The following is a 14,856-nucleotide window of genomic DNA, read 5'->3' as shown; positions in this document are numbered from 1 at the left end:
GTAAATGAGATCTTGGGTGTTCTTCGCCCGGGAGGTGCTGGGGACTTGAAAGCAGCACTTGCTGCAAGAAGCTGCCCGTCTGCGTGGGGAGGAGCCTGGGGAATGCAGGGCGCTGCTAATCACACAATCGGAGCCTCATTTCAGTTTGAAATTAGCTCTTCTCAGAGCTTATCTCTGCCCTCCTGCTCAGATCAGGGCCAGCTTTGCAGGACAAGGTGTTGCTGTGCCCTGCCTGGTTCCACTGCCCCGCTGGGCCTGTTGCAGTGCTTAGCCACTCTCACCATTTTTTTATTTTTCGGCCTGGCTGGAATTTCTGTGAGGATCTGACTCCATCCTGTCTATGCTCCCTCCTGATAAAACTGAAGAGGGGATTATATTATTATAGGACTTCCCTATGGTGAACAAGCCCTGCTCCCTCAGCCTCCGCATGTGCTTCAACCCAGTGACCATCTCATGGAATCCCAGCATGGTTTGGGTTGGAAGGGACCTTTAAAGACTCTGTGGGGTTGATCTTTACCAGAGAAGCTGTGTGCTGTGACTCTTCGGGCTGCCACTTGGCCGTGGTTGTGTGAGGCACACAGGAACATGGAGCAGATGCATCCTGTCGCACAATATTGTTCGGCTGCTCACCACAAACGAGCTGCTTCCTCCAGGTTGCCCAGAACAATCAGCTCCCTGTGAGGAGCCCCAGCACAGAGGCAAGCTGACTTTAAGAGTGGCCTTTGCCTTGAGCCCTGCCAATGATATCCTAAGTTAGACTCCTCTGCATTGCCTTTGGAAGAGGCGCTGGCGGCCGGCAGGGCAGCGTGCAGATTCACAGAGCAGGGGGAGCAGGCGGTGTGAGGGTGCCCCAGGGAGCCGAGCCCGCCCCAGGGAGCCGAGCCCGCCCCAGGGAGCCGAGCCCGCCCCAGGGAGCCGAGCCCGCCCCAGGGAGCCGAGCCCGCCCCAGGGAGCCGCAGGGGCCCGGCTTTGTGCAGGAGGATCGGGCCCCTTCCCCGCCATTGATGTGGGAATGGCTGCGAGTTGGGCAGTGACGCACTGATCGCTATCTGAGAACCGGGCTCTCAATGGAGCCCATTCTGCTCTTGTCCAGTTCATAAATTAGTGCCCAGTGCCTGTGAGCGAGAGAGCAGCTCCAGCGATGAGAAAGCAGCTCCAGCGATGAGAAAGCAGCGCGTTCTCAGGGTGCTCTCAGGCTCTGGCTGTGGGGGGTGGCCATGACCAAGTGACTGCTGCTTTCACAGCAAACCTTGCTCAGGACGGACTGGAGGGAAAGTTGGCCTCTTTTATCCAAGGGAGAGGATTTTCCCCCCTCCACCCTGCCCTTCTGAGACCCCACGTGGAGCACAGTGTCCAGCTCTAGGGTCTTCAGCACCGCAAGGGCATTGACCTGTTGGAGAGTCCAGAGGAGGCCACGGAGATGGTCTGGAGCCCCTCTGCTCTGAAGCAAGGCTGGTTCAGCTGGGGGTGTCCAGCCCAAGGAAGAGAAGCTCCAGGGATACCTTATTGGGGCCTGTTGAGATTTGAGGGGGGTTTATGGGAGAGAGGGAGAGGGACTTTACAAGGGCAGACAGTGACAAGACAAGGGGAAATGTCCTTAAGCTGAAGGAGGGCAGGATTAGATTAGACATTAGGGAGAAATCCTTCCCTGGGAGGGTGGGCAGGCCCTGGCACAGGGTGCCAGAGCAGCTGTGGCTGCCCCTGGATCCCTGGAAGTGTCCAAGGCTAGGTTGGATGGGGCTTGGAGCAACCTGGGATGGTGGAATGGCGGGGGGTTGGAACTGGATGGGCTTTAAGATCACTTCCAACCCAAACCATTCTGGGATTCCAGGATCTCTGTAGGCTCTCCAGAAGACAAGATCCCCCTCCCCTTAGGGAACAGGCTGTGGCCCTGGTCTGAGCTGGCTCTGAGGGTCCCAGCTCCACCCTTATGCTTCAAGGAGTTCCCTTCAGCGACGTCTGATGGTGACACTGCAGCATCTCCCCATGCAGCACAAATGATGGAAACTTTGAAAAAGAAACCTCGAGCACAAATACAATAAAGCTGCAGTGACAGTACCACAGTGGCATGTTCAGGGAGTGTTTAAGCACAGGTGTCTGTACCTGCCACACCACAGGGAACTCAGCAGTGCTCTCAGTGCTCTCCACTGTTGACAGGGGTTTGTCCTTTTCAAGCCTGCCCTTCTTTTTCCCCTTTTAAAATTGCTGACTCTAAAATATTCTCCTTGACATTTTCTCTACACTAGCAGGAGGGGGTTTTGTTGGTTCTGGAGGCACTTGAAAACAGGGGAAATTGGCCAAGACATTCAAAAGTTAAATTAAAATCTGACTCTGCAAATAGCCAATGTCAGTGGTGTGAATAACGTCCCTCTTTGGGAAAAGATGTTGAGGCAAAGGGCAGAATTGGCTGGGACTGAAATGCAGCTTAACACATACAGATAAAACTGATCTAGGGTTGGATAGGGTGATTTCTAAGGGAGCTATTGGATATTTGGTTTCAAAATTATTGGTACCAATGGAGAAATGGTTGATGGGTTAAGGTCAGGACATTGCTGAGCTTGCCCTGCGTGGTTGGTGTGAGCTTTGTGAACCCTTGGTGGTGAGAACAGGATTTACTGGTAGGAAATCTGCAGCCATCACTGTGGAAAGCTTTAATCATGGGTTATTGTTGGTGTCAGGGGTTTCTGTGTGTTCCTATGGATTAAAGAATGTATGATATGTCTAGAATTCCAAGAGGGATGTAAACAAGCCTCATACTCTGTAGGATCTTTTCCTGCTCGGAGGTGTTGCTGATGTTGCTCAGAACACCCGTGCCAGTTTCCTCTTGAGAAGTGTTCATTTACTGACAGCAAAGCACATGAAATGTCATCCCTGGTGAAACATTGCTCTCTGCATCTGTGCCCACATGTCTGGAGCCAAAGTTTCCACATTCTTGCCTCTTGCTGAGCTGTTGCGGTGGAAGCCTTTCCCCTTTAGAGCAATGTTGGTTTTCTTCTTTTTTTCAGTAAAAAGACAAACAAAGCTATTTTCTGTTTCAGAATGCAAGATGGGATATCTCTGGAGAGATTAACCTTCTTTACAGAGTTGTTTTTTGTGGTTGAAAGAAGAAATCTGTTATCATTAAAATAATATTAAAAAAATCTGCACCTCATTATTTCCAGAAATAAAGCTGCCACAATGAGATTTATTAAGAATTGACTCAGGGTGAACTGAGAGAGCTCCAACACCAAAGAGTTTGTGTTTTAGAAAAAAGACAGGAAGACAATAGGATGGACACAGGGGGAACAAGAAGAGGGAATTGCTCTGCAATGTTAGTAAGAAAATATGTTCTTTAGGGGAAAGGCTCTGAGAAGTGGCTTGGCAGACGTGCAGGAGGGTTTAGCACAGCCCCTCCTCACGTGTTCAGTGCTTGGCTGAGCTCAGTCACAGAAGGCAAAGAGGGGAGAGAGGCATTAAGGCCAGGACTGGCATGGCCAGGGGAAATGTAGAGGGCAAGAAGCATCAGCAGGAGAATGTGTCCTGTCCTTTTCCTGCCCTGCCCCTTCCCTCCTGTACCTGAGCCCCTGGGGAGCTGCTGGAGCCCTGTCCTGTTCCCCTGGCTCCTGCTGTGCCCCCAGCCCCTTGGGAACAGCAGTAAAACTGTACCTTCACACATCCATGAGAAGAGCGGTGGTTTGGCATTTGGCAGTCTCCGGGGTGCAGACAGAGTGCTGAGGCAGCAGTTTCTGTGAGCAGGCTGCTGCTACCTGGGGTGCCAGATCCCTCCAAGCTGTTCTGAGCCTCTGCCCCCTTCTGCACCTCTGGGTGGGGGTCATTCTTTTTTTCTTCTTGGCTTTCTGTTTTCCTTCCTTTTTACCTTGGGGCCATCAACAGATTTGTTTCCTGATCTCCGTGTGTGCTTTGAAGACAAATTCTCGCCTTTTAGTTACTGAAGGAATGTGAGGAATGAGGCCCCACAGCCACAGCCTCCCACCCAGCTGGGAGCTGTTCCTACATGCTGAGCAGAGGGAGCAAGGTGCTGCCCTCCCTGGGAACAGGCTGGGGCCCTTGAGCAGTGCAGGTGGGCAGCGTAGGGAAGATGGCAGTGGCCTGGGCATGGACTTCCAGTGCAGATCTGAGCATTTTACTCCTCCGAAATTCTCATTTGTTAGTCCCAGTCCTAGACCTACAGGTCCTGGGCCACCACATAGGGTTTCAGCTTGTTTTAGCAGTTTTCTTGACAATATTAACTTCAAGGGCATATCCATGACTGGGTCAGAGAGGAGAAGTTGCTATGTGGCTGTGGGGGCTCCGGGATGTTTGCAGCACATGTGGGCTGGCTGGGGAGGAGGGGGGGAAGCTCCCACCCCACAGAGCTTTGTTTGTATTTCCTGTTACACCTGCACCTCTCGGAGGTGGACAAGGCAGAAGAGCTCTGGTGCATCCAGCTGTCATTGACTGGCACTGCCCCTTGCAAGTGGCTGCTGACCCCTGCCAGGGTGGGCACTGAGCCATGCTCTGGGGTTTGAACCACAGGCAGGGTGAGTTTGTGCTGGTGTCCCCAGGCTCTGCAGTGGGCCAAGGCACTTCCCTTCCCTCAGGGAACAGCTGGGAGCAGGGAATGTCCTAAAGTGCCCTCCCTGTTTGCAGGTGTGAACACAGTGACCCCTGAGAGTGCATTTGTCCCAAAGCAATGATCCAGTTCTCACCCTCGCAGGGGCTTTGAGCAGACACAGAGGGAAGAATTCCTTCATGCAATCATTGTTCAGCCCAGCTGGATGTGGGACACGAATAGCACATTTCATCCAGCTGAATTCCAGTGCAGGGCGACACCACTGCCAGCCTGGACTGAGCCGTGGCTGTGCCTGGTGCTGGGGGTCCCAGAGCCCCCATCTCACAGCACTGGGGGTAGGAGGCTGGAGGGTGATGTCAGCCTTTTCCTGGCTCCACCACTCAGGAAAGCTTTGCTGATGTGCCCTCCCTGCCCTGTGGATGACTGGCAATCACAACAATCCCTGCAAATACTTCCAAGGATGGAGGAGACTCCACACCACGGTCTGCCCTGGAGTCACAGGCAATGTCTATCCTAAGAAAGCCATCCCAAAAGATGTTCCAGGGTCTGGAGTCCCTCTGCTCTGGAGACAGGCTGGGAGAGCTGGGGGTGCTCACCCGGAGAAGGCTTCAAGGAGACCTTTCAGTACCTAAAGGGGGCCGATAAAAAAGATGAGGACAGAGTTTTTAGCAGGACCTATTGCAACAGAACTTGAGCTGACGGTTTTGAACTGAAATAGGGGAGACTCAGACTAGATATAAGGAATAAGGTTTTTACAATGAGGGTGCCTCCTGGGAGGGGGGGATGGAAGTTGCACTGACAGTCTGCTCTTCCCTCCTGCCCTTGCAGAGCACAGTTGGGGAGAACCGGTGGCTCCAAGGCCACCTGGTGCAGTCGCTGCTCCGGCACTGCGACGCGCGCGGGGCAGCGCGGTGGGCGCAGCACTGCCAGGTGCCCCCTGAGATGCTGCCCCAGGCTGTGGCTGAGGAGCTTCAGAAGCTGCACATCCAGGACAGGTAAATCCTCCGTTTGGTGCCTTTTCCATGCAGATTGCTTGTCATACAAACATTGTATATTTGCTTAAAATTGTCTGCTATGATGCATCCATGGGGACAGAGGTTTAAAAAGACTTCCTCCATACACTTGGATCCCATTGTGCCCTGCATACACTGCATTTGTTTGTCATAAGCCTGGAAATGTCTGTGAAAGGGGCATTTTAAACTCATCCTGAGTACACAGAAGCTCTGTGAGATTACTTCATGCTGCTGAGGGTTCTTACACTTCTTCTGCCAGATCAACAGTGCAAATATTCATCTATTTTACTGAGGTGATTGCAGATCTGTCAAAGTTTTACTAGTTATTATTTTGCAATGCTGATGATTTTGGGAAGGTCTCGCAGATGGACTTGAACAGTTTATGTTCAGGGATTCTGGTTTTGTGGATCTGCTCTTTCTCCTCGTGCAGATCTGCACTTGTTCAAGCACTGTGTCACCTCAGGAAATACAACACAGATGTAATAACCCTCAAAACACTTTTCCAGAGGGTTCATGGCTTTTTTGGAGCACAGGAAACTGTTGTCTGTCTTGGACATGCTCCTGCCTCCCTCCAAAGCACTGCCAGAGCTGCCCTCCTCCTCCTTCCTCCTGAAACCACAGCAGCCGCCAGTTGTGAGCCAGGAGGTTTTTCCATGAGGGATAAGCCCTCAAATCACAAAGGGGTAATTGCAGGTGTGTGGCTGAGCCACAGACTGTGCATCCAGAGATAAAACCCATCACTACACCTCTGTGCTGTGGAGGGAGGGCAGGTGAGGGTGTGCTTTGCCCTGCTGGAGGAGCTGGGATGGATTAATGAACCCCTTTGTCCTGCAGTTTACTCAGCCAGTCATGATACCTGCTGTGGTAGCTGCTATAAAGTCAGCAGAGCCATGAAACCCCATAAAACAGTCCGGCTGCCCTGTCTATTGAGTAACACAGCCACAGGTTCCCAGAGGGAGTTCTCACTGCACACAACAAGGTGGCACCAGCATATAAATGACATCATCTGTCTCTGGTCACACCACACAGGGCTCCTGAGCTTTGCAGGTGAGAATATTCCTGGAGACCTGAGGCTGCATACCTTCATTAAATATTTTGCACAAATATTGACTTCCCCATGCACACAAACCCACAGGAAACAGTGTTTGTGCAGGGAGAGCTCCTCTGCTGCAAAATTGGGCACACAGCCTCCCAAACATAAGGTTACTAATAGTTTCCCAAATAATGAACCATTTCAAGTCTCCATGGGAAAGAGACTAACCGGAAATGTGTGATCTGTCCAAGGGAGCTGGACCTTTTTGATTAGTTTCTTTTCTCTGAGAAAGGGCTGAGTGTCATGGGGAAAGAGAGGGTCAGGGTGAAATAAGGGGAGTAAAACTTAACCCTCTTGCTCCAATCCAGGCTTTCCTTCTGGCTTTCCATGGCTTCAAACTGTTGCATCTGATTCTGTGCAGGGCAGAAGAGGTCACAAAAGCAGGTAATTATGAGGCCAGTAAGAAGAAGGACTATTACCAGCTTCCTATTCCACGGGAAAATATTCACTTTCTGCAGACATGGGAGGAGACACTGCAGTGCTGGGAGAAGGTGCTGCAGGTGAGTGTTACCTGGGCTTGGCCTGGCAGGGCCATAGAGCTGGACCTACATGTCAGGCTGAGACACAGAGTTGGATGTGGCCACTGCCATCCACTGCCTACCCCTCCAAGCCAAGAACAGCTGCTCCTTTAGGCCGGTCTGGTTTGGGGAAGGTGTTGGGAATTGTTCCAGGGAAGGTTCCCGTGAGTGATGCAGGTGCTATGAGAGTTCCCTGTGTCTGTGGCAGTTTGCACAAAGAGCTGCAGGTGCTGGGAAGGAAATGCCCGTGTCCTGGACAGATTCTTCTGGCTCTTCTCAAGCACAAGCAGGCTCTGGGTGCAGAAGGTGTCTGTGTTGCAGGCTGGGCAGGTCGTTGGTGTGGACATGGAGTGGAAGCCTTCCTTTGGCATGGTGGGGAAGCCCCGTGTTGCCCTCCTGCAACTTGCACTGAAGGATGAGGTGTTCCTGTTGGACCTGCCACGGCTCCTCGAGCAAGCCGAGGCTGAGGGCGAAAAGGAGAAGCTTCCCCATTTCATCCAGATGCTCTATTCAGATGCAGCCATCACTAAACTAGGTAACACCCCTCTCTCTTCCCCGCCTCGGGACTTCACACCACCTGTTTTGTCATCTTCGTCATTCCTAGATCCTCTTGGTGCTGACATTCCCTAAATCCACTTGCCATGGAAGCAGCTTTTGTAGCCCTGAGTGTTCAGGCACTGCCAGGCCAGGAAACAGTGTCTAGTGTGACTAGTGTAACTGGGAGTGATGGAAATACACGATCAGAGAACCACAGAATATCCCAAGCTAGAGGGACCCACCAGGATCCCCCAGCCCAGCCCTGTCCCTGCCCAGACCCCCACCCACCCCACCCTGGGCATCCCTGGCAGCGCTGTCCAAAGGCTCCTGGAGCTCTGGCAGCCTTGGGGCCGTGCCCATTCCCTGGGCAGCCTGGGCAGTGCCAGCACCCTCTGGGGGAAGAACCTTTCCCTGAGCTCCAGCCTGAGCTGCCCTGACACAGGTCCATGCCATTGTATCTCCCCATTTCAGGTCAGATCCAGCATTCCTGATATAATTTGCACTCTCAGACTCGGGATTGTCCTAGCTCTGTACTAATCCCCAGCTGACACCCAGCCTTCAGTGGTTCAGGTAATTCTGGTGGGCAGAGCTGTCTGGGTGTGCTGTCCCAGAGCTGCTGTGATGGACACCAAAGATTTCTGAACTACCATACATGGTTTTTGGAAGCTTTTATCAGGAGCTGCTAAACCTGGATTTCAAAGCCAAATTCATAAATACCTTTCCCAAATTTTAAGTAAGTTGATCTTAAACTCAGCATTTTTCATGCACCTCTCTTTTCCCTTGATCTGCAGGAGTGTCTCTTGGGAACAGAAGAGACAGGACCCCGTCTTGTTCCCTGTTTGAACAGTCTTCCCACCAATGCTTATAAATATTTTGTCAGCATTTTGATTCTGAACTAGAAGAAGCTACAGTGCATTAAGCGTGATTTGAGTTTTCCTACCTGCGTGATCTGGGCTTTTTTTGTCTGCAGGTTATGGGATGTCTGGAGACCTCAGCAGCCTTGCAGCCACGTGTTCTGCTCTGAAAGACACAGAGAGGCAAATGCAAGGTGTGGTGGATCTTCTTGCAGTGGACAAACAAGTAAGTATAAACACATGGAAATGGTGTTTCCTGCATATGCTGGTGGATAACTGTCCTGAATCCACAGCACTGTCTGGTTGCATCCTGGATTGGCAGGGAGATGGCTGCATGAGTAAAGAGACCATTTCCTCCAGATGGTTTGAGGTGTTGGAATTCTGTGAAGGAAGACAGAAGTATTTTGTTTTCATCAACTAAAATGTTAAAGCTTATGTTACTGACAGCTTTTTCACAGCCTTTACAGAAGCTGTGAAAAGCTCTTGGGGACCGAGCTCCATTCAGCCAGGACAAGGTTTCTCAGCACAAGTTATACTTAGGAAGAGGAAGTTCTTTTAGAAATTCTGCTACTCCAAGGCCATGAATTATTGAAGCAGATATGATGGAGTTAACGATTTGTACAGAACTCTGATGTTCCTAGGAGGGCTGCTGGTGGGTTCAGCACAGGAGTTTCTGGTCAGCTGAAGCACAGCTGTCCCTGAATTTGCACACAGGAGCTTTCAACAGTCTACAGAAATGTTCAGCACAACCATTTTAATGGGTAAAATGTAAGAGTGTTTTTGAGGCTGTGGGTTAAGGTGAAGCAGATCTTTGGGATAGATAGCCTAACCTGGGAAGCGCTGCAGGGGCTGACCTAGCTGCCAACAGCCATTGCTGCAGTTTAAGCTGGGAAATGGCAGCTGCAGAGAGGACTGCTGCCCAGGGTATCACAGGAATTCCTTTTCCCACTAGGACTAGGAGGAGAAAGGTGCTGAACTGCCACTGCTGGTCCTTAATTGCATGGATGCCCAGCGGCCCCCAGCGTGGTGAGCACCTCGCAGACCCCTAAGGAGCCTCATCCCAGCCGTGCTGCTCCGGTGCAGGGCTGTACAAGAATGCCCTTTTTTCCCTTCCTTGGCTGTGGGAGAGATTTCTCTCCAGCAAGTGTGTTTGTTAAAGAAATAACCCAAGGCCGTGTTCGTCTCGTGCCATCGCAGCCCTTGTCTGAGGGCTGGGGTTCAACATGCCAGGCACGAGATGGATGTGATAGGGCTGTGCCTGGCCCCACCAGCTGGAACAGGAGGTGGTTTGGGAGCTGCTTCGTAACCAGGTGGTTTCTGTCTTTTTGTTTCCATCAGCTGCAGTGGGGGAAGGACAGCCGGAAGGTCGATGGACTGTCCCCGGAGCACAGCCACGAGGAGAGAGGGGTCAGGCAGCCGGAGAAGGGACTCAGCCTTCTGGTGCAACATGTGCTGGGGAAGCCTCTGGATAAAACAGAGCAGCTGTCAAACTGGGAGAAGAGGCCGCTCCGGGAGGAGCAGATCCTCTATGCAGGTCTGGCCCTGGCTGGGTGCTGCAGGTGCCCGGGCCAGGCTGTGTTTGGCCGCTCTGTCCCCAGGAAAGTCGTTAAATAGCAGAGGAAGAAAATGGCTTTGCAGATTAGTTCCTGTTCAAAGGAGTCAGCACATGTTTTGCTTGTCCTTTTGAGGACATGACTTTAATGGTTGAAGTTTAAACTGTCCAGTGATTCATTATTTCCCTTAGGAAGGAATTCCTGTGCTTTGCAGATTTTGTCTGATGAAACATCACCTCAGTGGAAACTCCTCTCAGTAACTGTAAGGAGGAAGGTCCACTTCCTTCTGCCTCATTTCACAGCCTTCCTGGGAAACAAATGCTGTGTTCATTTGTCACAGTGAGGTGCTTGTTAGAGCCAGGTTTGAAATGGGCAGATGTGTCAGAAACTGCAGCACAGACTCAGGGCTGTGGAGGGACCCATAGAGTTTATTGCTGATTACCCCAGAGTCAGAAGTCTGGGTCTAAATCTTTTCCTGGTGCATCAAAGGACAGTCTGCTGATGCAAACCAGCCCTTTGTTAAATTCGACTATCCTTGAAGCTGACACAGTTCTCACAAAAGTTAATCACTGGGACTGGTCAGACTGGCTGGGAGAGTTCTCCCATTGCTGTTGCAGGGAGCAGCAGCACATGGCAGTGAGTGTGGGCAGGTGATTGCAAACAGCTTGGGCACTACTTGCTCAGATATTGCATCTCCTGGGGAAGTTCCCTTCCTGTCAAGAGGAATGATAAGGAGCTGTGGGCAGGCTCGGGGACAATGGTGAGGAACAGGAGCTGGTTGGAGCTGCCTGGTGGTGGTTGGAAGAGCCACGGTGCAGTTTACATTGGGTTATTGGGTTAGAGTGGAGATGGCAGAGCCTGTCCTTAGGAGCTGTTGCCTTGACTCCCTGGGACTGTGGGTTCAGCTGGGATGCTCAGTGAGCCAGTCCTGGAGCTTGAGTGTATGACCTGAGGGAGTTGCAGCCTCACAGTTGTTCACGGTGGCTTTTACAAAGGTGGAGGCTCTCCCTTGCCTTAGGAAAGCCTCTGGTTTACTTTTGAATGAGCCTCATATGAGCTGAGGCTCACATTCTCTTCCCTGCAGCCTCAGATGCCTACTGCTTGCTGGAAATCTATGAGAGGCTCTGCAAGGATCCTGAGAGCTTTGGTCTGGGTTCAGACCTGACTGAGAGTCTGATGGGAAAACAGAGCAAAAAACCCAGGGCTAAGAAGCAGCTGAATAAACAAGAAGCACCATCACCTTCTGGACAGGTTTGTAAACATCTTCAAAGAGCTGCTTGTTGCTCAAGACCCCTGCAAATCACACACTGCTGCTCTCAGTGACACCATTCACTGGGCACGGCTGTTCTCAGGACTCTTGCTGCAAACATCCTCTCACCCCTCCCTCCCAGGACACTCTGCTGTCTCCTTGGCCTGGCTGGGTCCAGCTTTCCCTGCTCTTTGAGGTTCACTTTCTTTGCACAGCGTGGGTGCAGATCTGTGTGCTAAGCCCAGTGAGCCTTGCTCACGGAAATGCTCCTTCCACATTTTGGGTTTGGATTCTGTGGCCAAGGTTTCAAAACTCTTACTTCCTTATTTTTGCTTTTTACTGAGCTTCCACACCTTGCTTTCACACTGGGAATATCTCCTTTATTGTGTCTGGAGTAGAAATCTGCAAAGTTAAAAGCAAATAATCGATCAAAAATGCCTTTCTGCTGAAGCCTTGTCTCTGCCTCCCTGCCCACCACCACATTCCATGAGAGGCCTCTCCCAGAAGTTTGTCATGTGACAGAGCCTTAAAAATCCACCAGAGCAATGCAACTCTGCTTAAGTGTCTTGAAATGCGACTGGTGCCTCTCAGGAATAACGTTTTACATTTCAAATGGAACAATTCAGTGGTTTGTGTACCTTTGGAAACCTTGGCACAAATCCCATTTTGTTATTGCCTGAGAAGACCCACTGTGTGTATCTGTATCCTGAGGAGCCCCAAGTGTGTATGGAGTTCCTGAAGTCAGTGCCCTTTCCATGGCTGGGCTGAGATGCTGCTGACTGTGTCCACCTGTGTGGAAATGTGCAGCATCCCTTGGCCTGCAGCAGGCAGGAGAACACGGAGCTGCTCCCTGAGCATTGCGTTCATGGGAATGTTGTGTGTTACAGCAGACCTGGGTGGCTGCTGCAGAGGTGGGAAAAGTGAGCACTTCAGGCTTCAGTCACCCTGGAAACCCACGGGTCATCTTTGTGTTCTGTACAGTCAGATTCATCAGCCAAGAGGCAGTTGGTAAAACATGGACTGGGACACCAAAAAAAGCAGACTTGTCCTGACTGCATCCTGCAGGACTCCAAGCTCTCTTTCCCAGTATTTCCTTGTCTGAAGTGGGGCTAATGACTCCATTCTCCTTTATAAGCTTTTTGCTCTCTGCTAGCATGAAATGTGAGAAAAAAGCTCCATATGACAGTGCTGGCCACTGGATAAACACTGGCTGAGAGCCAGCTGCAGCTCCTGCACATCTGTTTGAAAGCAGCAGCAGCCAGGGGTAGCGTCTCCAAATGCCCCAGCTTCAGGGGACAGCTCCATCCCCTGTTCTGGTGTCACAGCTGCATCGACCAGGGTCCTGCAGGAACTGGTGGCAGCGCAGTCTGCCCGGTGCTGCAGAGCCCTGGCTGCAGGGACCAGCTGCTGGGAACTGCAGCATCACAACAGGGTTTCTCCTGGACCTGAGCTGGTTCCTATGGAGAGCCTAAATGGAGCTGCCTGGTGTGCCACAGCATTCCCAGCTTGGGGCCAGCTCCTGCAGAGCTGATCTGCAGTGCTGGCTCCCTGCATAGCTGCTGGCAGTGTCCTTCAGTCATCCCAGCTGATTCAAGTTCCTGGAGTCAAAAGCTGGACATTGGAAGTTCCTTAATAACTTCCCTTCTCCATGAGTTTAGCTATTGTACTTCTGGGAGCCTCCCAAAGCCAAAGTCCTCCAAGCGCAGGAACTCCCCCAGCAGCAGACATTTGAAATAAAACAAACGGAATTCAGGCACTGCCTATTTTTAACCTTCCAAAGATAACAGAGTTGATGTGATTGCTTTGTCTACCTGTTTCTCCCTCTGTCCCAAATCATAACTTTGGCACGTGTTTATTAATTGCCGACTAATTTAGGGGAACAACAGCCTTGGCTATGTTTCTGTGACTTCTTGAAGATGAATGTCTGTGCAGAGCACTGGAGGCCAGGTTGGCACTTCTCCAGGGAAAGGCTGCAGGTCCCTGGATCAGGTGGCCAACTGGTCAGTGAGAGAATGGCAAATTCAGAATTAGCCCCATCATGTTCTGCCCCCTGCCCAGGCGGTGATGGCAATGTGGAAAGGATGGGCAGGAGGATCTAGAGGTGCTGCAGAGCATGGGAAGGTGGCGACACAGGGGGAAGGAGGTGGTTGGATGTGCTGTGGTGGGTGAACTAACGCAGGGAGTAAAACCACAAATGTACTGGGAATCAGACTTCTGCTCCTTATGGATCTCCTGCCTTTCTCTAGGAATCCCAAGGACCCGGAACGGAGCCCTCACGCCCTCCTGCCCCTATCTCCCCCCAGGAGTTCAGCGTGGTCTGTGACAACATGCTGCAGGGCCTGGGGCGCTATCTGCGCTGCCTGGGCGTGGATGTCCGGCTGCTGGACAATGAGGATGACCACAGGAAAGCTGCTGAGGTGAGTTCACAGCTCCCATGTCCATGGGGACACGATGGGGCTTACTGGGAAGCTGCACTGGTGCTCAGGCTGCAGGAGCTGCCCCGTGGATCCCTCCCTCCATCCCTGTGCTGATTCCCAGCTCTTTGGGTCACCCCGAGCTCTGGCAGCTGGAATCAGCTGGTCCCTGCAGTGGTGCACAGCCTTGGTTCTCCACTTCCAGGAGAGAGGAGGGGAGCAGACTGCTATGACCCCACTCTTACGTGTGTCTCACTTTTATGTGTGTCTGTTTGTGTCACTGTCAGCTGGGGCAGCTCAAGTCATGAGAAGAACACAAGGGGAGGGTAAAGATCATAGAATCACAGAATGGTTTGCTTTGGCTTGGAAGGGGCCCTAACGATCATCTCCAACCTCCAAAGATGTGACCAAGTGTCTCTGGGGAGGCTGTGTGCTTGCAACAAGACAAAAGTCACTGAAAGGAGCCAACATCCACTTAGATTTCTAATGCACTTCAGTTTGGGCTTACAGGGAAGGTATTTGTCTGCCATGTGTCCAGGTCCATTGGGCAGAACCATAATCCAAAGATTGCTGTTCAATACAGAAGGGAGAATGTCCTTAATCAATGGCCATGTAACATCCTGGCTGGCCTTGTGAGGTGACTCAAAGGTGATCAGCCACAACTTGCAGTGGTGTTTGGGAAAGGAAGAGGGGACCCATGAGTATTGCTCTGGGTTCCCATAATAACTCTGCCTCTCTGCCTACTGGATGAGAGACAAATGCTGCTTCATTTCAGACACATTTCTGCTATCCCAGGAGTGCAGATTACAGAATCACAGAATCTCCTGAGCTGGAAAGGACCCACAAGGATCATTGAGAACAGCTCCTGTCCCTGCCCAGACCCCCCCCAACCCCACCCTGGGCATCCCTGGCAGCGCTGTCCAAAGGCTCCTGGAGCTCTGGCAGCCTCGGGGCCGTGCCCATTCCCTGGGCAGCCTGGGCAGTGCCAGCACCCTCTGGGGGAAGAACCTTTCCCTGAGCTCCAGCCTGACTCTCCCCTGACACAGGTCCATGCCATTCTCTCAGGTCCTGTC

The 14,856-nt window shown here is 51.8% G+C and overlaps 1 protein-coding gene across 5 annotated transcripts in view; it reads left to right on the top strand.

The window, feature by feature from the left end:
• Nucleotides 1–14,856, top strand: part of EXD3 (exonuclease 3'-5' domain containing 3) — a 253,050-nt gene that overhangs the window by 110,702 nt on the left and 127,492 nt on the right. For all 5 annotated transcript variants that reach the window (XM_084219682.1, XM_084219681.1, XM_084219679.1 and 2 more), the window contains exons 12-18: nt 5,381–5,547; nt 7,020–7,158; nt 7,498–7,711; nt 8,684–8,793; nt 9,906–10,101; nt 11,205–11,371; nt 13,616–13,786. In XM_084219682.1, the coding sequence (XP_084075808.1) occupies nt 5,381–5,547; nt 7,020–7,158; nt 7,498–7,711; nt 8,684–8,793; nt 9,906–10,101; nt 11,205–11,371; nt 13,616–13,786 (1,164 nt within the window). The remainder of the gene's footprint in view (nt 1–5,380; nt 5,548–7,019; nt 7,159–7,497; nt 7,712–8,683; nt 8,794–9,905; nt 10,102–11,204; nt 11,372–13,615; nt 13,787–14,856) is intronic.

Source organism: Fringilla coelebs (genome assembly GCF_963513975.1).
Source record: "Fringilla coelebs genome assembly, chromosome: 21".
NCBI lineage: Eukaryota > Metazoa > Chordata > Aves > Passeriformes > Fringillidae > Fringilla > Fringilla coelebs.
The sequence above is the reverse complement of the archived record's forward strand: the minus strand, read 5'-3'. Positions and strand labels throughout refer to the sequence as shown.